General features: G+C 59.0%; 1 protein-coding gene across 1 annotated transcript in view; it reads left to right on the plus strand.

Annotated features, from left to right (window-relative positions):
- The first annotated feature begins 2493 nt into the window (after positions 1-2493).
- PRRX2 (paired related homeobox 2) overlaps positions 2494-24133 on the plus strand; it is a 28409-nt gene continuing 6769 nt past the window's right edge. Inside the window, exons 1-3 of the mRNA XM_054848207.1 lie at positions 2494-2744; positions 23529-23713; positions 23888-24066. Coding sequence (XP_054704182.1) covers positions 2501-2744; positions 23529-23713; positions 23888-24066 — 608 coding nt within the window. The 5' untranslated portion in view covers positions 2494-2500. The remainder of the gene's footprint in view (positions 2745-23528; positions 23714-23887; positions 24067-24133) is intronic.

The raw sequence follows: 24133 nt of genomic DNA on the forward strand, positions 1-24133 counted from the left end.
CAGAAAGGTGTGTAAATCTTTGCATGTCTAAAGAAACTTTACCAGACCGCTAGGATTGGGAAAAAAGAAAATGCTTGCCCTCTTTTTTTTTTTTTTTTACTTTTTTTTTTTTTAAACTTTCCTTTGGAACTCTGATCCCCTTTGATCATAAAAAAGGTCATATTTCACCCAAAAAAATATCAGCAATCACAGGGCCCGAGGAAGTGCGAACCCAAGGGGGTTTCACCAACGATTATTCCCTCCATTTAATTATTTAATGCCGTGAACTGAGGGAAAGCTGTCTCCCCTGGAAAAGCCAGACAGTTCAAGAATAAGGTCTGGCCCTGAACAAGGAGGAGGAAGAAGGTTATAAATGGGGCTGGGGCTGCTCCATCCCCCCTCCTGCCCTCGCCCCTTCATAGGCCAAGACCAGCTGCCCCACAGCCCCCCCAAAATAATCACGGCAAGATGTTCCCAGCCTCCAGGGCCAAGGGGGAAATGCCCAGGGGAAGGACAGGGGTCCTCACTGCCCCAGCCCCCCCACCAGCCCCGGCTGGCTGGGGCGCGTTGCCGATGGGTCGCTGTCTTCCACGGGGCCATCTCGGTCCCCCAGGTTGGTCCTCGAGCAGTTTTTCCTAGACGTGGTGTCATCCCCATCCTGGGAAGGGTCTGTCCCCACAGCCATGGTGGAAAAAAGCAGGTTAAAGTGGGTACCTGGCCGAGGAGGGGTGGTACGGGGCTGCGCTGGGTGCCCAGGGCCCGGCGGTCCCAGGGGTGATGCAGGCATCTCCCCCTCCCGAGAGCACAGAGCAGCCAGGAGGGCTGATGGCAATATATCCAATTTATATTCTAATATATGCATTGAGTGCATACCCGCAGTGCACAGCATTGCCCTGGCACTGTGCATCGCCGGGGACCCATCCAGCTGGGTGCTGGGTGGAGGTAAAACACCCGTCCATGGGGAGCAGCCCCCGGGGAAGCAGGAGCAGAAAGCGGTGTGCCACCAGCCCCTGATTTACATGGCTGAGGGGGGCAGGACCGGACACCGGAGCTGACTCCCAAAATGGCCTTAGGGCCAATAAATTGGGCCAATAGGGCAATAAATGGACCCCCCAAAAAAAGAAGGGGGGAAGGGAGGTTGTGCTGGCTTGTTTGCACACTCGGGGAGCCCCCCGCAGAGTTGGAGAGAGCCAAAATCTGCCTTCAGCTGCACCCCTTCCAAGCTGGAGAGCTCTGGGAAGCTGCTTCCCCGTCAGGAAGATCAGATTTGGCAGCACTGGCTGGCTTAAAAATCTGCACGCCTCCAACTTGAAGGGGAAGAGAGCGCAAGAAAAGCTTTCGACAAATGTTAAAATAACTCAGCCAGGGGTTTGCCTCCCTCGGCTGCGCTGGAGCAGGGATGTTTATGAGCTCAGAGCTGGGCTGCAGCAGCCGATCTCGCTCGGAGATTTCGCGTCGAACCCTGCGTGCGCGCAGCCCCGTCCATATGTGCCTGCAGCAGCGGGCAGGAGAGCATGCTGGAATCAAGGGGAAGAAATAATAACTGTTAACCTCTTCGATTTCTGCTCATCGCCCCGAGCCCAGCCCTCGTCGGACACCAGCAACCAGCCCCAGCCACTCGCTCTGCCCCCCTCCCTCCCACCACCTCCTTGCATATATGTGTATATATATAAATATATATATATAATTTTTAAAGAGGAAAAACTCCTTTTTCCTCTCCCGATGGCTGGTTTTCATTAGGGAGGTTTCTTTCTAACCCCAAGGGAAACAGCCTATGAGTTTTTAACCGTGGTGCAGGACGTAATTATCTCATTAAGGCGAGAGAGCCAGGCTTTTCCCCGGAGAGGTGACCTTGCTCCGGGGTTGATGGGGACCGGGGGGGTAGGGGGGGCTGGAGGTGGAGGGGGGCCGTGTCCCCCGCTAACCTGCGGGTCACCTCTCCCTCCAGCCCCATTTGGGGCTGGGGAAACCCGGCCCCTCTCCCCCCCTACATCCCTCCCCACGGAGCGCAGCCACTTACACTTGTTGATAGAAGCACTTAAAGCAGGGCTGGGGGGGGGGAAGATGATGATGTGGATGGGGTAAGAGGGGGGGAAAAGCGGGTCTCCCTCCTCCTCTGCCCCCCCCCCCCCCTTTTTCCGCGGCTTGGCTGCCGGCGGTGCTCGGCCCCTGGCAGGGGGGCAGGTCGCCGTGCCGGGGGGGGGGCGAGGGGCCGCCCCGCTCGGCTCGGAGCAGGGGCGTTTGTTTGAACAGCTCCAGAGCAAAGAGCAGGGGAAGAAAGTTTGGGCTGGGAGCGTGGTTTTTTCCCCAGACGTCAGCACAAGGCGGAACAGGGGCTGGGGAGGGAGCCGGACTCACAGGGCAGCCGTGATTTCTTTTTTTTTTTTCCCACTTTAAAAAAAAATTATTATATTTTTTCTCTCTCTTTTTTTTTTTTTTTTTTTTGAGGGGTGGGAAAGGGGAAGGGGGCCGGGGAGCGGCCCGGCACCTCGGGGTGGGCTGCGGGCTGGGGGTGGGAGCCATGGACTCGGCGCCAGCCTTCGCCATGGACAAGCCGTTCGCCCCCAGCGCCGTGCGCGGCCCGGAGCCGCCCGAAAACCCTCAAAGCCGGAAAAACTTCAGCGTGAGCCACCTCCTCGACCTGGAGGAGGTAGCGGCCGGTATGAACGGGACCCCCCCGGCCGGCCCCCCGCCCGCCGGTGGCGGCAAGGCCATGCCGGAGCCGTCGGGAGGCAGCAGCGGCAGCGAGGCAGCGCCCCAGGACGGTGAGTCCCGCCACCCCGGGATGGGCCCCCCCCCGCCCCCGCTTTGGGGGATCCGTGGGATGGGGTGTCCCCGCTGTCCCCCCCCTCGCTCCGGCCCGGGCTGCGGAGCCGGCGACCCGTGCGCAGCGCCGGGCACCGCGGACAAAGGGGGTCGGTGTCCTCCCGCGGCGGGGTTTGGGGGAACCAGGGGAGCGGGTGGAGGCGAGGGGTGACCCCCCCCGTCGGGGCGAGCTGCGGACTGCCGACCCCCGACGGCTGGGGCAGGGGGACCACGCACCCGGGGACAGGGACGTCGCACCGGTGGAGAGAGACACCGCACCGAGGGGAGGGACCCCGCACCGGGGACAGGGACCCAGCACCGGCTGCCTCCCCGCCGCCACCGGGGTGCCGGGTACGGGACGGTCCCGGGCAGCTGGTGCGTCCCGGGCTGCGCGGCCTCCGGGGTTCCCCTTTCCCCGGGGCTCTCCGCCTCGGTTTCCGGGCCCGGGGAGCGGAGCCGGCCCGGTGGGGCCGGGGGGGACCGGGACGCAGCGGGTCCTGTCCCGGAGCCCACCGCAGCGCGTCTCCGGGCCGGTAGCACCGGCAGCAAAGGGCCGGCGGGGACAGAGCCGGGGCTGGGACAGGGCACGGGGACCGACCCGGTTTCGTGGCGCTCGGTCGTGGCAGGAGACGCGTTTTTAACCGGACAACCGCGCCTGCCCGGGGGCTCCGCGGCTGTCGCCTGCGCCGGGCAGCGCGCATCCCTCCGCGCCGCTCCGCCGGCCCCGGCGCATCCCGGCTTCGGTGCCCAGGGCGGAGGCGAGGAGGATTCGCCCCGTCCCTGCGGCAAAACCCCGGTCCAGGGGCACCCGATAGCCCCCAGAGTCCCCTCCGGAGCCGGGTGTCCCCTCGGGGCGCAGTGGTGGCAGAGGGGAGACGGGGATGGACAAGGAGAGGGGAGGCAGAGCGTGGGGTGGAGGTGCAGCCCCGCCATTTCCCCACAGCCCGGGCTGTGGTGCCCACTCCGAGGGGACCCTGGGGGTGGCATCCCCCAAACCTGCCCCCCCCAGCCAGGCTTTGGTGCCCCCGGCTTGTTTTCTGAGGGCTCCAAATCAAACCCCTGGGGTACTGACAGCCCTCCTGAGGGCCTGACCCACGCCTGGCCAGGGGCGCACAGCCCCCCTGGGAAGCTGTGCTGGTGAAAGGGGCTCAGCCCACCCCGGAGGCGGCCCAGACCTGCAGTGAGGGGCTCCCAGTGGGACCCCCCCACACACACAGGGTGCTCTATCTCCTCCCACAGCTCCCGCATTGCGTGCAGGTCTGAAGCATCCTTCTCCCACCCACATCTCACTCCCTGCACAACCTCCTTCCTCCACGGAGAAACCCCTCTGAGCCCCCCAACCTGCCTCTGTTTGGGATGCTGAGGGCTGGGTGAGGCTGGGCACTGCTTTCTGGGATGGTATCTGGTATTTTTGGCGTTATTTTCCATCCTCCCTCCCCTTCCCTTGGGTTTTGTTTGTACTTCTCACATTGCCTTTGGGACTGCGGGGAGGTTTTTACCCGCTGATGGGACCATGCAAGGGGACAGTATGCCATCTGGGATCAGCACAGCTTTTGGAAACCTGGCCCAGTCTGCAGCAGCCGGCTTGTCTCGCAGGGCTATTTGCAAAACAGCAAACTATCACTCTGCTGAGCTACTAATGCACGCCAAAGAGGCTCAGTGAGGACCAGGGGTGATGCAAATACCAGAGAGAGGGGCAAGGGGGCTGGGTGGTCCCCACAAATCCATTTTTCATCCTAAAAGCCCATTCCTCCTGCGGCAAAGGCCCTGTGGGGTTTGGCCCACTGATCCCAGCACCGCTGGATGACCAAGGGTATTTCCCATTAGCACCTGTTTTGGCAAGGTTGCAGGGATGAAGACGCTGTCAGCATCTGGGATGCTCCAACGACCCGTCCAGGAGTGGAAGCATTTCTCCCCCCTGATCCCACCTGGAGAGAGAAATACCTGAGCAATGGAAACTGAGAGCAGTGAGCAAGAAGAGAACAAGGGAACAGAGAAGAAAACCTATGTGCACACAAACATTGACCTGTGAAACCTGTTACCCACTGCCTAAACTGGGATGCAATTTCCTAAATTGAGATGGGGAAACTAAATACCAGGCAAATGCCCCGCCTTTGCGAGCATCAGCCTTTTGCTACACATCTGCGATGCTTTCGGCATCAGCGTGATGACAGCAGAGGAACTTTTACTGGTAACATTATCTTTTATTGGCATCCTAAAGTAAAACAGCCTCTCAGCATTTTCTCTCGTGTTTCTCTTCACCATAGTGGGTTTTTTCTGCCAGATGCAAGTTTGGAGCAAGGTCGGTGGCAGCGGGTTTATTATCAATGCAAATGGACCCCAGTACCTGGGTGTCTCTCTGCAGGATGCAGCTCTGTGCTCCGGCCGGGAAGCCGTTATCAGGGTCATCGTGCCGGCGGGTTGGAGAAAGAGCAGCCCCGAGCCTGCAGCAAAACTGCTGGCACCCCCTGAGCCGGGCAGGGCTCGCTGTGGGCCAGGGGGCCGCGCTGGCAGAGCTGCCACAGGGATGCTTTAGGCAGCCCCAGGCTGTGCTCAGTAGACTGCGACCTCGATGAAAACCTCTCTCCTTCCCCAGGTGGTCACAGCAGGAGGAGGCTTCTGTTCCCGAGGCTGGCGGAGCCAGAGAAGCTCAGGGCAGGGTTATATTCTTTTCAGAGGGGGATTCAACCCCTTCCTGCCCTCATCCACCACCCTGTCCTACTGCCCTCCCTGCCAGGGAGGGTGGCTGGGGGAAGCGCCATGTCCAGGGCCCTGGGCACATCTCTGCTCCAGCAGCAGCCCCACTGTTAGCTGCTGCCTGCATCCCTTGCAGGGCTGGCACATCCCTTCCCGCTGGCACCAAGGACCAGAGCTGTCCCCACCTCCCTTTCCAGCCAAGGGGGCTGTTCAGCCCCTGCCTTGGCCCCAGCCCCAAACTGGCACTGAGGGCACCCAGAGCATCCTCCATGGGAGCGGTTGCAAATATCAGCTGTGCAACATGTTGCTCTCCTGGCACCCAAAAATTAAGAGGCAGAAATCCCACAAGCCAGGCAAGAGTGAGGAAAGACCAACAAGGTGACGAGGGCTCGTCCCCGTCCCCATCCTTGTCTTCATCTCCATCCTCCCCTGGAGCAGTGCAGCAGCCTCCCATCGAAAACCTTCCGCACAACTTCTGAGGTCTTGAAAGCTTGTTCACCTCCTTTCATTAGACTAACAAATAATGTGTAACGCGAAACATCTGTTAACAACAGCCCTTAATGTTCTCAAGATGATAAAGCAGGAGGGTAATTTTAGCCAGCAGGCCTTGACTGATGGCTTTTCAAACAATGAACTTACTTTTGGTGCCGCCTGGGGATGGGAGAGGGAGTCGGGCGCTGGCTCTGGCAGCCACTTTGGGACTGAAAGCTCAGAAAGAGCCATTTTTGTCGCAGCCAGGCTTGGAGGAAGGGCTGTGGCCCCTCCAAGGGGATCCTCTGACATGGGGCAGGCACCCATTGCCCATTCGGCTGCAACTGGTGAGACTGGGTGATGGAATGGGGAGGTGTGGTGGCCCCTGGGCATCCCAGTTGCAGAGCAGCTCCTGGGGCCCCTTCCTCACCCCTGGGGCAGCCTGGACCCTCGGACCCACGCTGGGGCTGTGCAGATGCTGAGCAGAGCAGTGATGAAGCGAGAGGAGAAGCTGCACCCAAGGGGGCAGAGGGGATTAAGATGATGTTACAGCAAATTGGTTTTAATTACGTAAACGAGAGTAGTTGAAAAGGGGGAAGTGAGGCAGGGAGGGGCAGGAACCTGGTAACGGAGTGGAAAAGGGGAAGGGACTGCTTTTGGGGTCAAGCGGTGGCTGATTGTGGCTCCCAGGACTCGGGCACCTTCCCCAAGCCAGAGCCATCCCAGCTGGTGTCCCCACGGTGGCCCAGCCCAGGGGCTATGCTGGTCCTGGCTCGCAGCACACATTTCAGCTGCGCTTTTCTGCCTTCCCAAATGCCGCTTGTCCCCGCCAGACGGGGAGCACGGCACAGGGACACCTTGGTCCCTCTGGCTGCAGGGACAGGAGGCAGCCCTGTAACATAATGCTGCTGAAAGAGAGCCAGGATGTGCCCTTGGGGATCTGCCTTCCCTGGGACATCCGCACACGTACTGGCTCGGCTGCAATTAAAACCAGCGTCGTTAACTCATGACCGACCCTCTGTGCCTGGCTCAGGGGAACACAGATCCCTGGGGCTGGCAGGGTTGGGCCATGGGGAGCCAGCTGAGGTCCCCCTGCCCTGTGACCCCAGACCCATCAAACCCCTCCCCAGCACCCATCTCCTTCCCACAGCCCCAGAGGTGCTGGAAATCCCCTGACCTCCTCTGCCCGGGAGGTTTTCTGTGGTTCATGGGTGACCGTTCAAGGAGGGATGGGGGTGTCGGGACCCATACTCAGTCTCTGCGGGGGGAGAGAGGCTTTGAGAGGTGTCTGATGGACATGGCCACAGCTCTCTGAGGAGAGGCTCTCAGGGTTTTGTTCCCCAAAAGGGGGGGAACAGCAGAGATCCCAGCTGCTCAGGGTGGCACCAGGACCTGCTTGCCCCAGCCTGGGGACGAGGTTGGGACACACCAGGGTGGGGTGCAGGTTACAGCACCCGTGGTCCCTCACCGTTCCCCAAAACGGCATCAGCTGAGGGTGCCTGGGCAGAGGAGCCCCTGTCCGTGGCATCCTCCTGGGCCAGCAAGCCTCCTGCAGGGCCCTTGGCCGGGACGGTCCCTGCGTGGCAGAGCTGGGAATGGTGGCAACTGAAGGGGGGGGGAAGGTGATCTCTCGGTCCTTGTAAGGCCAGCGCAGCTGGGCTGGGTGGCACTGGGACAGGAGCCACCCTTGCACGGCCGTGACTTTTAGTGACTGGACATCACCTTCACTGTCCCCAGCTCCTGCTTGGGGCCATCTCCTTCCCTGGAGGGCTTTGAGAGCTGCAGACCCCAAGACAAGGGGGTTGTCTCCATGCAGGGACGGTGCCCATGGGGCTGCTGGAGCAGGATGATCACCAGGGTGGGGACAGCACAGCTGGGCCTTGTGCCCAAGACCAGCACTTGCCCAGTGCCCGGTGCTGGCAGGTCCCTGGTGCAGCATCCATCAGCGTGTATTGAGTAAGCACCAATTAATCCGGGCGGGAGCTCCCCGCCCCGGCCCGCCTCCCAGCCCTCCACATTTGTTTGCGCTTAGCGCGAGACTGGCGACAGGCGAGGGATGGATGGGGAGCCTGACGTGTCCCAGCTTGCCCAGAAGGTTTCCAGCCGCTTGCAGGGAGCCCAGCGTATCCCAGTCAGGAAAAAAAGGGCTCCCAGGCTGGTACAGAAGACAGGGTACAGCCCCAACCTGCATCATGAACCCACCAGCCTGGCTTCCCCCTCCCTAACTGGGGATCTCTCCTGTCGTGGCTCTCACCCTGTGTCACTGCCACGGGACCTGCTGTCCTGCACGTGGGCTGCCTGGGGTCCCCTGTCCCATGGATGGGGGGAAACTGGCCCCTGAGTCTTGCCCCACTGAAAACCACAGGGTGGGTGGGAGCGATGCTTTTCCCATGGCATGGGCAGGATGAGAGGCTGAGTTAGGTCACAGCCCTGCCGAAACAAGCCAGAGCAGCACAAACCACTGCCAGGTGCAGAGAAGGAGGGACCCTGGGGTGGGGGGTCATGGCTGGGAGACCCCAGGTCTAATGGGGCTTCTGGCACAAGGCCCACCTGAGTACCACTGCTCTGTGCTTCCCTGTCCCCTCCAGCCCCAAAGAGTGACACCCGTGCAGCATCCCACTCCTCCCACCGTGACACCCACTCACCATCCTGCTCATCCTTGTGCACTGGGAGGATGCTCTGCACCCTGGGCTGCAGTCAGGCTCTTACTGACTGATGACACCTGGGCTCCAATTTGAAAATTTGCCCCCAAATGGGCTGAACACCCCCACCTGGGCTCCAGGACATCCCCCTCCCCAGATCAGGGGGCTTGGTGGGGGGGGCTTTTGCAGCCCCAGGAAGCAGCCCTGCTTGCTTTGAGCCCTCCCCAGGGGTACAGGAAAAGAAAAGCCAGCATGTTTTCTGCAGCAGGGTCCCTGCACACACTTGCGTCTGTGCTGGGGGAGCTGCTGCCAGAGAGAAAAGAGAAAAAAACCCCAAATCTAGGGCCTGGGGAGATGGGTCCCCTCTTACTGGGGAGCCCAAGAGCTGGAACAGCCTTGGCCGGGCCAGGAAGGCAGGAAAATCAATTCTCCCCACCCCACGCTTCTCATTGTTGGGATTTTTCTCCCCTCGGCACCCCAGTGAGCTGGGTTTTCGGCAGGCATTGCTGCGGGGGATGCTCGTTCCCACCCCTCCCTTTCCAGCAGGGAAAGGGTGCAGGAGCATGGGGCAGAGCTGCAAAAGCCACCCCCCAACAGAGTCTAACAGGACAGCGGGGGGGTCCCGTATGTGGTGGGGACATGGGGCTTTGCCCCACTCCCTTGGGAGCCCCAGCAGCACCCACTGATGTGCTTTAAGCCCCAGCAGCAGCTCAAACGCCCCATGGCATGGTCATGCCCAGCCCAAGAGGGTGCCAGGGTGTGGGGACACCTTGCCTGTCTGTCCCCCCCCAGGGCTGTTATGTCTAGCTTGACCAGGAACAGCTCAGTGCAAGACTATTTCCCCTCTCCTTTTGGGCTGTTATTTCAGGGAACGGGGCTGATTCACAGGAAAAATATGAAATTTCGACTCTGCGCAGCCAAGATGGGCGAATTTCAACGAATCAGCATTTTAAGAGAGCCTGGGCGTGTGTCTGTAGCTGGGAGGCTGATGAAATGATTTGGGGCTTTGAGGCTGCCTCATTAGAAACCCTCCTCTCTCCCAGGGAGCGGAGCTGATTTCCGCCGGCCACCGGGAATTATCCCCCCAGAGCTGTAAAATCATTGAGCCGAAGGGATGGGGTTTGAAACAGGATGGGACCCGGGTGCTTTGGGGTTGGCAGAGGCTCGGTGTCCCCAGGCTGGCACCCCATCCCCTCCCTGCGGCGCAAAGAGCAGCTGGAAGGAGTTATACTCCCAGGATGGGATGCCTGAGCCACGCGGAAGGCTCAGAGCATCCTTTAAAATGCCGGGGCAATGGGTTGTGGCCAGGCTGAGCTGGGACCAGGCAAGGATTTAGGCCAGGGTTAATGCAAATCAGTTTTTTTCCTGGCTGGAAAAAGCAATTGGGAAGAGGGTGACAGCGCGGTGGGCAAAGGCAGCCATCCCCTGCCTGGGGACAGCGATGCCCAGCCGGGTCAGGGAGGATGGGGAAAACAACCCCTCCGGGTGAGGAAAGACTGCTTTGGGGTTTCAAGGTGGTTTTCTGACGCCTGTTTACCAGTGCTGCCACGGCACTGCAGAACCGGCTTGTTTTTCAGTGGGCGCCGCCAAATTTCCAAGAATTAAAAAAAAAAAAAAATCCCACCGTCACCCTCAAGGCATTTCCAACGTTCATGTTCGCCCGAGGGACACATGGCTGCGGGTGATGTTTTCCAGCCTTCCCGTGGCGTAACGAAACGCCTGGTCCGTGCTCAGCATCCCTCGCCGGACACTTCCCTGCCCTGTGCTTCCCCTGGGAAAACCAGTCCCAGCGCTGGGACCTGCCGGGGGCATCGCTGGGGGTGCGGGGGGGGATGTGGCACCCACCCGTGGGGCAGCCCCTCGCCCACGGGCAGCCCGTGCCAGCAGCTCCAGCTAAACGGGACGCTGAGGTTGGAAGGGGTGGGGGAAATTGTCCAGGCTCGGGACACACCCCACACCCCCCCCAGAGACGTTAGGGGGACAGACAGAGTCCCCTTTGCCACCCCCCTCCCCTGCAGCTCTGCGGGGGGCTGCCCCATCCGTGCACGCTGCCGGGGTGCAAACGGCAGCTCGGGGGGGCTGCAGGCGTTAATTGAGCAGGAGGCTTAACGAGGCCGCAGCGCTGCTCCTTCACCCCGGGGCTGGGGGGGCACATGGCCCCCGAGAGCTGGGACAGGACCGGGGGTGGCGGGGGCGGGGGGGGGGGGGGGGCAGCTCAGGTCCTGGGGGGACGCCGGGCAGGCTGGGAGCCTTCAGAGAGCGGCCGCGCCAGCCGCCGGCCCCCTCCCCTTCCCTCCTCATCCCCCTTTGGAGTGCGTATAATAAAGCAGCTTTTCAGCTGCGGCTGCAGTGATAGATCAGGAAGAATTGTATGAGTCTATTAAAGTCTGTGTGTCTCTGAATGGAGACTGTGGCTAAGCCAGGCGCCAGGCTCGCGCATTGAACCAGATGTGGAGAGGCGCCATCCTTTCCAGCCACTGAATCTGAGAGGCTGCAGGCTTCACACGCAAAGAAACTGGAGTGCACATGGCAGGAGAGCCGGGGGAGCGCCGGGGAGCACATGGCAGCGCTGGCGAGAGCGGGGTGTTGGGGAGAGGGCAGAGCCTGGGTACCGAGCTTGGCGGGGGGGGGGGGCTGTGGGGGGACAGCCCAGGTACAGAGCTGGAGCAGAGGCGTTGGTGCGGCTGGTCGTGCCGCACCGGGCTGCGGGCTGCACCCTGAGTCGTGCAGGGCCTTGGTGGGGGGAGCGTGTTGCACCCTGAGCTGTACAGAGCATTGCGGGGGGGGGGGGGGGTAGCATTGCACCCTGAGTCATGCGGGGGGGTTGCGTTGTACCCCCTGGTCATGCAGCACGTTGCTTGGGTGGGGAGCGTGTCGCACCCCGAGCTGTGCAGGGCATTGCAGGGGGAGGGAGCGTTGCGTTGCACCCTGAGTCACGGAGAGGAATTGCGTTGTACCCCAGGTCGTGCGTGTGGGGGTTGCATTGCGCCCCAAGCTGCACAGCGCACTGTAGTGTGTGCGTGGGGGGGGGGGCTGCATTGCACCCTGCGCCGTGCGGGGCGTTGCAGGGGCTGGGAGCGGGGGTGTTGCATTGCTGGGGGGGTGTTGGGGTAGGAGTAGCAGTGATGCTGCAGGGGAACACGCAGGGGACCCCGCACACAGCGCTGGGCGGGTAGTGGGGAGCAAAGAGCCTGGTCCAGCAGCAGCACGGCCGAGGAGGGTGCGGGTCGGGGTAAGCTCCTGCCTCCAAACCCACCCGTGCTGCAGGGCTGCTCCTGCCTCTGCCTGAAGCTGTCAGACGTGGGTCCAGGAGAGGGAAGGAGAGAGGGAGAGGAGAGGGGGGGAGAGGGAGGGATGAGAAAGGAAGGACAGAAGGAAGGCAGGAAAGACAGAAGGATGCCATCCTGCTGGGGACAGCCGTGGCTGGCAGCTCTGGGGGGCTGGTTGCCCCATGGACTGGGATCCCACATCCCCGGCAAAGGTGCAAAGCATCCACGGGGAGCTGTGGAGGGGACGTGGGTGACGTGGGGACGGCCACCGGCGCAGTGCTGCTCAGGGCCACGCGGGGCTCGGCTTGGGCCAGGGCAGCCGCCACGCTCCTTTCTCAGCGATTTCACTTTCTTGGCTGGGCCGGCCACATGGCTGTAATTTGGGGGTTGTAAATACCTCAGGGGAATTTTTAAATTAAAAAAATAACTGTTTTCATTTAAATTAAAAAACACTGAAGCATTTCTATTAGTATTAGAGGTTTATAAAACTTAAAACAAATGTTGAAACTAAACTACCAGGCACTGTCCACTTCGCGAAGCCCTTCGCATGTTCAGCACGACCCGGTTACCCATCAGGGGTTAAGTTTTAATGAGATTAGTGTTAGAGTGCCCGGAGGTTGCTGACTCGCACTCCGGGACCCTGAACACTGACGCCAATGTCCCCCCCACTTTACTCCTGGCTGGGTTTTGGGGTCCACAGTGTGGTAAAATGGTGTTTGGGCTCCCCAGTAACCCAGTGGGGACGAAGGCTTGGGGTGATGAGGGTGAGGGTCTCAACGCCACCGGGCATTGCAGAAGCAGGACCCCGATGCAGCAGCCCCCACCCTGGCATCTCCGAGGTGTCCCTTGGTGTCCCCCCTGCGATTGGCACCCGTCCCCAGCAACCTGCCTGCCACCTTTGCTGTCCCTGCCGTCCCCGCTGTCCCTGCCGTCCCTGCGCATGGCTCTGCTGTAACCTGGAAACAGTTAACCGGGCTGTTTTTTTTTTTAAAAAAAAAAAAAAAAAAAGATACGAGCCACTTATTAAAATGAATGTTTTACAATAAATTTGGCGAGAGGCCACCGACCTCAAATGAAAACCAGACTGGAGGACAGCGATGCTGCTCGCTGGCGAGGGTTTCTGGGACGTTTGTGCATGCGTGCGCCCACGAGGGTCCTCCTCGGAGCGGTGGTGGGATGGGCTCCTGGCCAGGGGCTTGCATCCATCCCACACCCCAAATGTGCCGGCATCCCCCGGCCAGGGACAGCAGCCGGTGGTTGCAGGACGGGCTCTCAGCAGGTGCCGGCGCTCGCTGGTAAAATGGGTGCTCGGTGGCATCTTGACCTGGGTGTGAAGAATGCCCAATTGGCCTCAAAAAAGAGAGGGGAGTCGGGTCAGTGGAAGGAGGCACAGGAGGGGACACCGTGGGGGTTCCCACCGTTCCCCCTGGTCCCTGCCCGTCCTCTTCCCTCCCTCTTGGCAATGACCCTGATGCTACGGGGTCTGTGCTGTACCCTGGCAGGCTGGGGTTGGGTTTCAGTGCCAGATGCCATTGGGGCTGGCTTGCCACGGGCTTTTGCTTATTAAATTTCAAGAGACCACTTTTTTTTTTTTTTGGGCTGGGGTGGGGAAAGGAAGGCTGGGATCACCATGCCAGGGGTCCCTGGCTGGGAGCCAGTCCTCTACACGCTGTTCCCACTACGCAGCCCTGGCTGATTAGTTTTATTTTTTAAACACCAAGCAAAAGTCCCAGTGAGCTCTCCACACTGTGACGGGTCTGAGGCACCCGCCATCCCGTCCCCTTCCCAGCCCCCTGGGGAAAACCACTTTGCAGTTAAAGCTGAGTTTTTGGTGGAGCTTTGCAAGTGCAGGCGGGTGCTGCTCTCAGGGCTGGCACTTGCACAAGTCTCGTTAGCGTTAATTAATTACACATGCCCCGTGCCCTGCTGGGAAACCATGTAACCTGTTATGTCAGGCGGTCGCATGTGAGCGATGTTGGCACCTCCGCGGCTGCATCATGGATGCGCCAAATGGTGCCGAAAACATTTGCGGGATGGGGAGAGAACCAGCATCTGCCATGCTCAGCCCCGATGCAGGACAATGAGGTCTGTCCGTCCTGGCATCGTCCGTCCTGGCATCGTCCGTCCTGGCATCGTCCGTCCTGGCATCGTCCATCCCGACATCCCCCTCGCCGATGGCTGTGGGCAGCCGCCATGGCCGTCCCCTCTGCCTGGACCCCCTCGCTGCGGTGCCCGGGGCTGACCCAAACCCCAGCATTTTGGCAGTGGGGTCTGGGCTGGCCATTTCCCCGCGCCGCGGAAGCCCATTCACACATCTGTTAACCATCACTGGCGCTGCCACTCTCCACGCTCAGCTGTTTTAACGCTTGGCATAACCGGCGCTGGCAAAGCGGGGAGGCTGCATCTCGGGTGGGTGCGCAGGGGCTTCGTCCCCAGGGGCATCCCAGGGTGCTACAGCGGTGCGAGGCACAGGACAGCCCGAGCACTGGTCTCGTCCCACCACGAGAAGGTCTCCTGGCCAGGAGATGAAAGCAAACCCCCCCGGTGAATGCCTCCTCGCTGGGGAGGCTCCCGGCTGCCAGCGGCTGGGGGAGAGCCAGCGCCTTTTGTTGGTCCCCGGGCCTCCACCGTGGGGGCTGGCAGATTCACAGGAGAACAAAATTAAAATTCCTGATCCCCCGTTGGTTGGTTGCTGCTCTGTACTTGGACTGGCTCGGCGTTTCAAACCCACCGCGATGCCTTTTCCTGAGGCGCTTGACTGTGCCGTGAGGGCTTCGGCTCACCCGGCTGAGCAGCTCCTGACACCCCGGCCCCATGGCCGTGAGCATCTGCCCGAGGAGCCCTTTGGTCTGACACGGCCTCCTGGAGCATCCCTGGGCGAAGCCGGGAGCCGCGGCACAACAGGCACCACATCCCTATGTCCATCCTGCCTCCCCCTTCTCCCTCTTCGGCATTTGCAGGGGACATCCCAGACCGGCACCATCACGGATGAGTTTTTGGAGGCTTGGTGTGACCCCAGGCCCATGTAGGCACAGGGGGACCCCAGGGAGGCGTGAACGCCTTGAGCTGCATGTTCCCCTGCCACGAGCAGGGAAGATGCCAGACCCCAACCACACAGAGCCAAGCGGGGCGCCCGGCAGCGACTGCCGCAGTGCCACCGTCCCCAGCAAACTCATGCAGACGGCAGACCTTCCCCAGGAGGCTTTTCTCCTCAGCCTACCATCCCTTGGGGGAAAATTGGGGTACCTGGCAGGGAGCAGCACCCCGGCTCATCCCCCGCTTGGCTCCTCTGCGGTTCCAACCCTGCAGAGACCTGACACAATGGAGGCGATGGTGCTGGAGCCGGGACAGCCCATTGTGTCAGGCTGCGGTTGCAGCCTCCTCTGAGCGCACGGGATGCTCTTGGCAGCTCCTGAAAGCCCTTCGCCAGGCTGGGGTCACCCGCTGCACGGGCCCGGCCCTGGGAGGGAATTTTTTGCTTGCAGATCAGTGAGCCCAAGGGATGCGCTCGGCGCCCCAGGTCCCGGGCTGGATGCCCTGGGCCGGTGCCACCCGTCAGCGGGTGCAGCCAGGCAGTCTGAGCCCCGCGGCTGTGCACAATGGCTCCCGGGGTGCGCGGGAGCCAGGCGGCTGGGAAAGTGCAGCAAGAGGTTTTGCTGAGCCCCGCACTGTGCACCAGCGCCGTTGCACGGCTCTAAAGGCTGTTTCTGGAGCAGTTGTTTCGGGGGATGCTGATGGTGCCATGCTCTGTGATCTGGATCCTGCTGCAGGGTTGGGGTGGGGGCCAGGATGCTGGGGTGCATCTCAGAGCTGATGAGCCTGGCAGGAGGATCCGTCCACGTCCCCTTCTCCAAAGGACTACCCGGGCAGGCAGTTCCCACCCCAGGTGAAAGGCAGGTGGTGGCACCATCTCCCCCAGCCGCTGGGGAGAGCGGGGGGAATTTCTCGTGCTGCTGAGCCCTCTCCCACTGGACCTTCATGGCCAAAGATGTTCCCCAGCCCCTTCCTGAGGCTTGACAGCATCCCACCGACCCTGCCTCCTCCTTCAGGGAACGTGGCTGCCATTAATTCATTAAACACTTCACTGACACAGGAGCTGGCCATGCCAAAACCCCATTCCCGGGGCCTGGCCCCAGCTGGGTGAGCACCGTGCTGGGCTGCGCACGAGCCTCTGGCCAGGGCAGGAGGACCTAAGAGAGGCAGTGTCCTGCAGCACGGGGCTCCTCCTTTCCAGGTTCCTTCCGGTCCCCAAACCCAGCTAAGCGTCACATTCCCACCGTGTTTGCTGCCCTAAAGATGAGGAAGAACAAAAAAAAAGGCTTTGGTGCCACAGTCAGGTCACAAGCACAGGCTGGACACGTCCCAGCTGGGATGCAGGGATGCTGCTGGCTCAGCCGGCTCTCCAGGATCTTCCCAGCTTGCTCAGGCTTTCGGTTGGACATGCCACGATGGGTGCTCGGACACAGCACACCATCCCCAGCATCACTGCCGAGCAGCAGCTCAGCTTCTGGGGGTGCAAGGGGAAAAGCCTCCTGGGCTCGGGGGGTGCAGGCTATGCGTGGAGCATCCCTGGGGTAGCAGCACCGCGGGGCAGGATCCTCCCAAAAATCGGGTGTCCGCGCGGCTGGGGGCAGCGAGCGGTGGCGCTGGGTGGTTTCTGACTGGTGCAGCGGCAGCTCTATAACCATAAAACAGGCTGCTGCTGCCTGTCAGTGAGCACAGGCTAAGGCCCTCCCGGGACAGCCTTGGCCTCTTTCTTGGTCCAGGCTTTTGCTGCTCCTTTTTAAGAGAGACACTTTTCCCCCAGCAAAACTGGCAGCCTGTAAAAACGTGTCAGCGTTTCAGTTTTTTCACAATTAATGAGGTGAAACATCCTCGGAAACATTTCGCTGTAATGTTTCTCCAGTAGCTGAGACTTGCCCCTCTCTTAAATTTTTCATGTATGCCACTTGAGCCGAGAAAGTTTCCTTCGGACTCAGCACATTTGGACCCCCCCGGCTTCAATCCCCCCCCCCAGAGCCTCCGGCATTCCCGGGGTCTTCACGAGGCTGGAGCTGGGCTGGAGGGGGAGCAGGGAGCAGCAGTGGGTCGGGATGAGGAGGTCAGACCCGCTCCCGGCAGCGGGGGAGGCCGGGAAGGGGCTTCCAGTCCCCGCTCCCCAGGGATACCCAGTCCCCCGTGCCCGTGGGTGGTTCCTGGGATGGGTTTGGACCTCACAGCATCGTGCTGAGCAAAGCTGGGACTGGCACCCTGTGGGCAGGGGCTGGTGGCCCCAAGGGGCTTCTCCCCCAGGTAGTGGGATGAAACCACCCAGAAAACAGAGTTACACCGATACGGTTTTGCCCTGCGCTGCCACGCCGTGTTGATCCCGTGCACCCAGGCTGGGATGACTGGTGGGTGCAGGAGAGGGACCGCAGTTGGGTGACCCAGCACACGGGGAGGGACAGCTTCCCGGCAGCTTCTCACCCCCCCCGGGCTTCCCGAGATGATTGGGGTGATCAAAGACCCATAGCGGGGCAGGCAGCTCCCACCATCACTTCTGCGACAAACCCTGTGCTGCCTGCGCCCGCGAGCGGGGAGAAGCCCCCAGCTCCCCTTCGGGCTGCAGAGCATCCCTCCTGCCATCCCTCCTCACCACAAAGCCCCAGTGAGGGCAGGTAACCCCCCCGGGGGCTCCCAGGCTGTCCCCAGCCGCGTCCCAAGGCAGGGCGGTGCTGGCAGTAGCTGCTGGAAAGGGGGTTCAGCTGCGCTCCGGCTGCCCATGCGCCCCCAAATCACCCCCCAGCTTTGGGGGTCTCAGCTGAAGGTCACGGGATAAAAAGGAGCCGGGGCGGGCGGACACCGCAGAGGGGCAATTCCCAAACCGGAGAGCTTCGCTCTCGCACAGCTTGCCACGATCCGAAGGGAAACGCTTCCTCCCCATCGCATGATTTAGAGGAACAAGTTAAACAATTGCACATGAAACTTTGGCGGACGTCATCGCCGGAGCTCTCCTCGCTTCCCCCGAGTATATAAAGGGATGAAGGGAGTCCACATGTTTACCGAGAGAGACCATGGGAGAAACGAAAGACATTGTTTTTCCAAAGGATTTCTTGGCTGTAAAAGGCCTCCACCACCCTGCGGCTTCCCTGATGAAGGCCCAGCGTTAATTTGTTAAATCCACATCAAGTGCCCGGAGAACCCGTTGTTTATTTTTGCTAATTCAGCCGGCCGAGATCAAATTGGGGTTTTATTTGTTAAGGATAAACCTTAATTAATAAAAGCTATTTATTTGGTTAGAGCCGGCCGCAGCCTGAGGGTCAGATATGCCATGATCATTATTTCAAGTAAAACAAACCCAAAACGTCTCTCAACAGTTTGAAAAACGTAGAAACTCAGAGGGCTGAATTTATTTGTCTTAGGAAGAATTTACAGCTAATTCCCTCCAGGCTATTTCAACCCTTAAATTATACCCAAGAAGAAAAAAGGGGAAAAAAATGCTGTTCCAGGCAGAGAAAGGAAGTAAATGGTAGGGCAGATTTGATCATTTGGCTGGGGGGTGGGGGGTGAAAAATTTAAAGCTTAAAAGGTCTTTGGCAAACTGCTCGCAAATAAATGGAACGCGTGAAATAATTTAACGGCAGAAAACTGTTCGGGGCTCGGGGGTCTGTGGCGCAATGGAAAATGAAACACATCGGAGGAGATGTAGCCTGGTTTTTTTTTGCAGGAGAGGGTTGAACTTGCTCCCTCCTGGCATGGTCCCCAAAAAAGGGGGGTATTTGCACCCCAAAGCCAAGTGGCAGAGCTGGAGCCGGCAGAACTTGTCCCAGGACACGGTGGTGCACGCGGGGGGTTTGCAGCATCGTCTGGGGGAGAGACAGGCTTGCAGTCTGCCGAGGTGACCATCCCAGGTCGCGGGGACGGCGCTGGGTGCTCTGGGATGAGCATTTTGCAAAGAAACCCCCCAAACTTGGCATCCAGAGCGGAGCTGCCCCGCAGCGGGAGACTGAGCACAGTTGGCAATGTAGCCCACCAGCAAAAGTCATCCCGAGGGATGAGCTGTCCTGCCGGAGTATCCTTGCCCGGGGACGCTGCGGTCCCCAGGGCTTAGGCGTGTGAGCGGCTGGGATTTTAAATGCTGGTTAGGTCTGGATCACAGCTGCACGGAGGTCGTTTATCGTTCGCTAATGGAGGTCGTAAGTCAAAGCCGAAGCCTCGGTGGAAATCTAGTGAAAATTACCTCTTTACAGCACTCGGCGGCTGCTGCGCGGGAGGCTGGGGGCCCTGCCAGCGTTGGGCCCCCCCTTGGCAAGGCCAGCGCCCAGGCTTCAGCAGCTGAAACCCGCCGAGTCCTTCCTATGGAAAACTAACGGAAGCACAGAGGGAAAAGGCAAGAGCCGGAAAAGTGGGCTTGGTCGGCGCTCAGCTGAACCAGCACGGCTCTGACCCAGCGGCGCTGGGGCCGTTGCCTTCGCTAATGGAGCAGGACCAGGCGGTCCCCAGTTCCCGGTGGCAGGGCGGCTCTCCGGCACGACGCGGTCCAGGCTTGCCAGCATCGGTGGTCCCGCACGGAGAAGGGTTTTGGGGTGACTCCCAGCACCCCGTGGCATCCACAGGGCAGAGGGCTGCCCTCCAGACCGCCTTCAAGCAGCATTGCCTGAGGTTGGGCATCGCGGAGAGGAGGCTGGAAGTTACCCAGGCTGCATCCAGCACCCCAAAACTCACCCACATCACGGGCGAAGAGACTCGTGTCTTTTCTAGCACGCTGGGGCAATTTAAGGCTTTTTTTGTGAAGCATGCCGGGCCTATCCTGCTCTGCACAAAGCCCCTGCGCCTCCCTCTCCCCATCCTCCCCCCCATGTCATCTTTCGTTATTCGGTAATGTTATCCCCCATGTTTTCCCCCCTCCCCTGCATTTTTTTTTCCCGTTAGCCGAAATTGTAATCAGTGGAAGATAAATACACCAAAGGCGAAGGCGGCTGGGGGGATGGCTCAGGAGTCCCTCTCACCTCAGGGTTGGACAATCAAGCCGATGCTGCCAGCTGTGCCCCAAACGAACCCCCAAATTATAACTGACAAAGGCAAGGGTTCGGCTTTCTCCGTAACGTCCCCAAGCACTGCTTTGGGGCAAAAGAGACGGTGGCGAGTTGGTTTTTAACTTGGTGCAATTACAAACTCTTATTCCTGGAAGCCCATCGGGGCGGGGAGCCAGTTTCTGATTCCTCCATCAAGGTGTCAGCGAATTTGGTTAAATCGGATTCCCGTGGATGGGTGGCAGTGAGATGGCAGGGGGTCTTCAGGGGACGCAACCCATCCCCTTCCCGTTCCTTATCCAATGCCGCAGAGCACTTAGCGATGCTCATTTTTGGAAAGCTGATTTGGGGTTATTAAAGCATCTTTGATAGAAGCAATCCGGCCCGACTTTGCACGCTGTAAACCTGTCAGACACACGCCGCCAGCAATTAGGGTGGCATTTATCTGGTCCCACAAGCCTGCGATGCCTGAACTGATGGGGAAAAGATGTTGATCCGTTACCAAGGCTCATCCTGGAGCAGAGCAGAGGACCCAGGCAGGCACCCCAGGAGTGGAGCTGCCTCCCTGCAGTACGGAGATGAGGTGGAAAATGGGGGGCAAAAAGAACATAGCAGAGAATTGAGCTGGAAAGCAAAGGTTTCTGTGGGGCATTGGGGAGCTCTGAGCGACACCAGGGTGCAGCATGTTTTAGGGGAGGTGTGAGTAGGTGGGGAAGGCGTTTTGGCCACCAGCATCCTCCGAGAAGCTCCTTGAAGCATCCCACGGGGTTTTGCAGTGCAGGAGAAAGTCTCTCCATTAAAACCAGCAACAGGGGCTGAACAAAATGCCCCAACGCAGGCACAGCCCAGGGCTTGCAGCTCTCCAACCACGCAGGAACCACCAGCACCCAGACACACCGCCCAGCTCCCACGGCTGTTTAGCTCTTGCTTCCACGGGTTTGGGGAGACAGAAACCAGCCAGAAATGGGGTCAGATGCTATAGAGCTCGTTTGAGAGTTAATTTAAGAAACCATTCCTCCTCCTCCTTGCTCTCAGCCAAATTAGAGTGGGTGAGAGAAGCCATCACTTATGGAAAAGTCCTATAGCCAGATTTTAAATTGAGGACAAAACCAAAGGGGGTTTATAAATTTTATTTATACATTTACTAGGGTTGTGTTGAAATCATTGCTGGTTTGGTGGGGGGCATTTTTTGAACCAAGCCCCGGTTTCTAATTTCCCCAGAAGCCCTATGGGGTGGCCATAAACCCACAAGGAAATGTCTCTCGCCCTGTTACATCCTGTAGCTCCGTCCCAGCCTGATGGTTCCTGTGTCAGTCCCAGGCTCATGGAAAACTCAGGGACAACCATGGCTGGACTTCATGTATTTTAATCCAGCAGCTCGTTAGCTCGCTGAAGGAAAACAGGACCAAAAAAGGAGTTTAACTAAAAGGGGCAACTGGAAAGCGGAGACTGGCAGAACATTTGAAGCTGCAGGAACAAGGGCTGGAGGGAATCTGGGGAATTTTATTTGTGAGCCTTTAAACATGAACGGCGGCGAAGGGCAGTCTGCGGTTTCCTGGCCAAGGAAAGGGCCTCAAACCCGCACGTATTTCAGGCATGGCACCGTCCATTAAGTCTTTACCCAACCAAGAAGGCCATGTCGCAGATAGAAGAGCACAGGCTGTTTCCAGCCCAAGGGATGGTCAACCAAGGTCCAAATGGACCTAGAGCACAATAAAAGACCCAGAGAAATGTCAGCAGCTGCAATGAGGCTCTGGGAGGTGGATGCAGATCCTTTTCCTCCCCTGCCAGTCCTGGGATACTCTTCTTTCCCCCACATCCTAGCAGTTTGGCCCCATCATGTTCAAAATGATGCAGCATCCCTGCATGCGCCCAGAGGACGGGAACGATGGTGATGCCCAGGTCCAACTGCCATGTCCCTGCATCTCTTCCCAGCCCAACGCTTCCTACCTTAACAGGTCGGGGTGTTGGAGGCACCCAGCACTCCTGGGTCCTGGCACTGGTCCTTGCTATAGCAAAGCATCAGAGAAGCCATCTGCTCTTTCCAGGCCACTGCCAGCAATGGAAATAAATTTAACCCTTCCTCCTCTGCCACATCCGATGGCATGGCTGGCATTTGGCACCAGGATGCTGTTGGTGGCATCAGCCAGCGGCACGGTTTTCAGAGAAGGGTGCAAAAAAACTCTGCAGTAGCTCTAAGTTTGGACCCTGCTTTGGGCAGAAGGTGGTTAGTCCCAGGAACAACCTGCCAGCAGATATTGGGGTTTCTCTGGTCCTCATGGCTCATCTCAGGATGGGACAGCCCTTGAGGGTGGTATACTTGGGCACAAAGGGACCTTAGGGACTTGATGAAGAACTTGTTGGTGGAGTTTGCATGGCTTGAATTATTCAGAATTAAGGTCCAAGAAGATTTTTCTGGCCTTAAAGATCTTGGAACACATAGTTTCCTCCTGCTCAACAGCTTTGTGGTGTCTTGAACTAGCAGAGTTAATATCCCTTCCAGTAGATTTTGTTACTTGCTCAAGTATCATCTGAAAATGCTGCACCTATTTAATAAGTATCAAGATAGCTTATTAGCAAGTATTTATTTCTTGAACATATTCAGGGAGCAGTAATTCCTGCCATCATGGCCTCTGCAATGATACAGAGCAGAAAACCCCAATATAACCCTGCTATGAATCAGAATGTCATAAAACTATTAACATTTCAAATAATTCCAAAATACTTTCCCACCAGTAGGTACAGATTGGATCCAGATGCTTTATTAACAGAAAGAATAATTAACCAGTACCTCCATAAGGAAGAGCGACAGCAAGACATGTTCCCCATGGACCCTTTGCAGGCAGCTGACTGGGTATCTCAGAAAAAGACTTCATAAAATTGCCTAAACCTGATGATATTAGTGACAAAGAGGAGATTAATCTCAGCCTGGCTGAAAGCCCAAGATCAATACTGAGAAACCAAACTACACCCTCAGCTTCATGTTTCCATGAGCCAGCAAAGCCAGAAATAAACACTGTGGAGGCTGAGCTCTGCGAGACACGGTGGCGTTCGTTCCTAGCTCTGAAGACCAGGGTTGGATGAGCAGATGCTTGGCTGCAGTCCTGTGTCACCTTGGGGACACGCCACAGCGGGGGCTTTGAGAGGTGCTGGAGGTGGGACCTGAGGCCCACATCTCACAGATGTTTTGGTGCTGAATTTCCATCACCATCCATGAAAGCTTGACCTAAACCCTTAACAAGAGCCAAGCCCAAGACACCCTATGGACGTGTCCCCATTGAGGGGGAGGCTGCGAGATGCAGTCCCAGCAGTTTGGGTCAAGTGCTGCCCCAGAAATCCACTGAGAATGGTGTTCAAAATCAGGTCTGGGTGGTTTTAGCCAGACATGAAACCACTACAGGTCTTTGCAAATGTTGGGTTTAAGCCTAAGCTCCAGCGGGTCTTGAAATAGGTTTTGATTCTCCTGGAGACCACAGGGTTGCATGTATGCTGCTCCCCACAGAGTCCCAGGTGCCTGCAGGGAGCGTGGCTGGTATGGAGCAGGGCAGCGCAGACCCCCAGGAGGGCTCGAGCCCAGCTGGGTCCCTGTGTGGGGTCTGTGGGGTCTCACATGGGTCTGGTTCTCATACGGTCTCTTCTGTGCTTCCCCGCAGGTGAGAGCCTGAGCCCGAGCCGTGGAGCAGCCAAGAGGAAGAAGAAGCAGAGGAGGAACCGCACCACCTTCAACAGCAGCCAGCTGCAGGCTCTGGAGAGGGTCTTCGAGAGGACGCACTACCCCGATGCCTTCGTGCGGGAGGAGCTGGCGAGAAGGGTCAACCTCAGCGAGGCGAGAGTCCAGGTGAGCAAAGGTTTGTGTGGGAGAAAACAACACCCTCTGCCTTGTCCCCAGGCAGGAGCAGGGACTGTCCCCTCTCCCGTTTCATCCTGCACATGACCGTGATCGGTAGGATGGATGCTTGGGACATCCCTGCTCGCACCAGGTCCCCCCTGACTACCTTCCCTCCCCACTCAGGTCTGGTTTCAGAACCGGAGGGCCAAGTTTCGCCGTAACGAGAGGGCGATGCTGGCCAACAGATCGGCATCGCTCCTCAAATCCTACAGCCAAGAAGCAGCCATTGAACAGCCCATGGCACCGCGGCCCACCGCACTGACCCCCGAGTATCTCTCCTGGACTAGCACCTCCCCATACAGGTAGGTGCAGGCGCTGGAGGAGCTGGGGAGGAGGTGGCCACAGGACAGGCTGCCTAGGGACCACCCC

This window comes from Grus americana, chromosome 20 (assembly GCF_028858705.1).
Source record: "Grus americana isolate bGruAme1 chromosome 20, bGruAme1.mat, whole genome shotgun sequence".
Lineage (NCBI taxonomy): Eukaryota > Metazoa > Chordata > Aves > Gruiformes > Gruidae > Grus > Grus americana.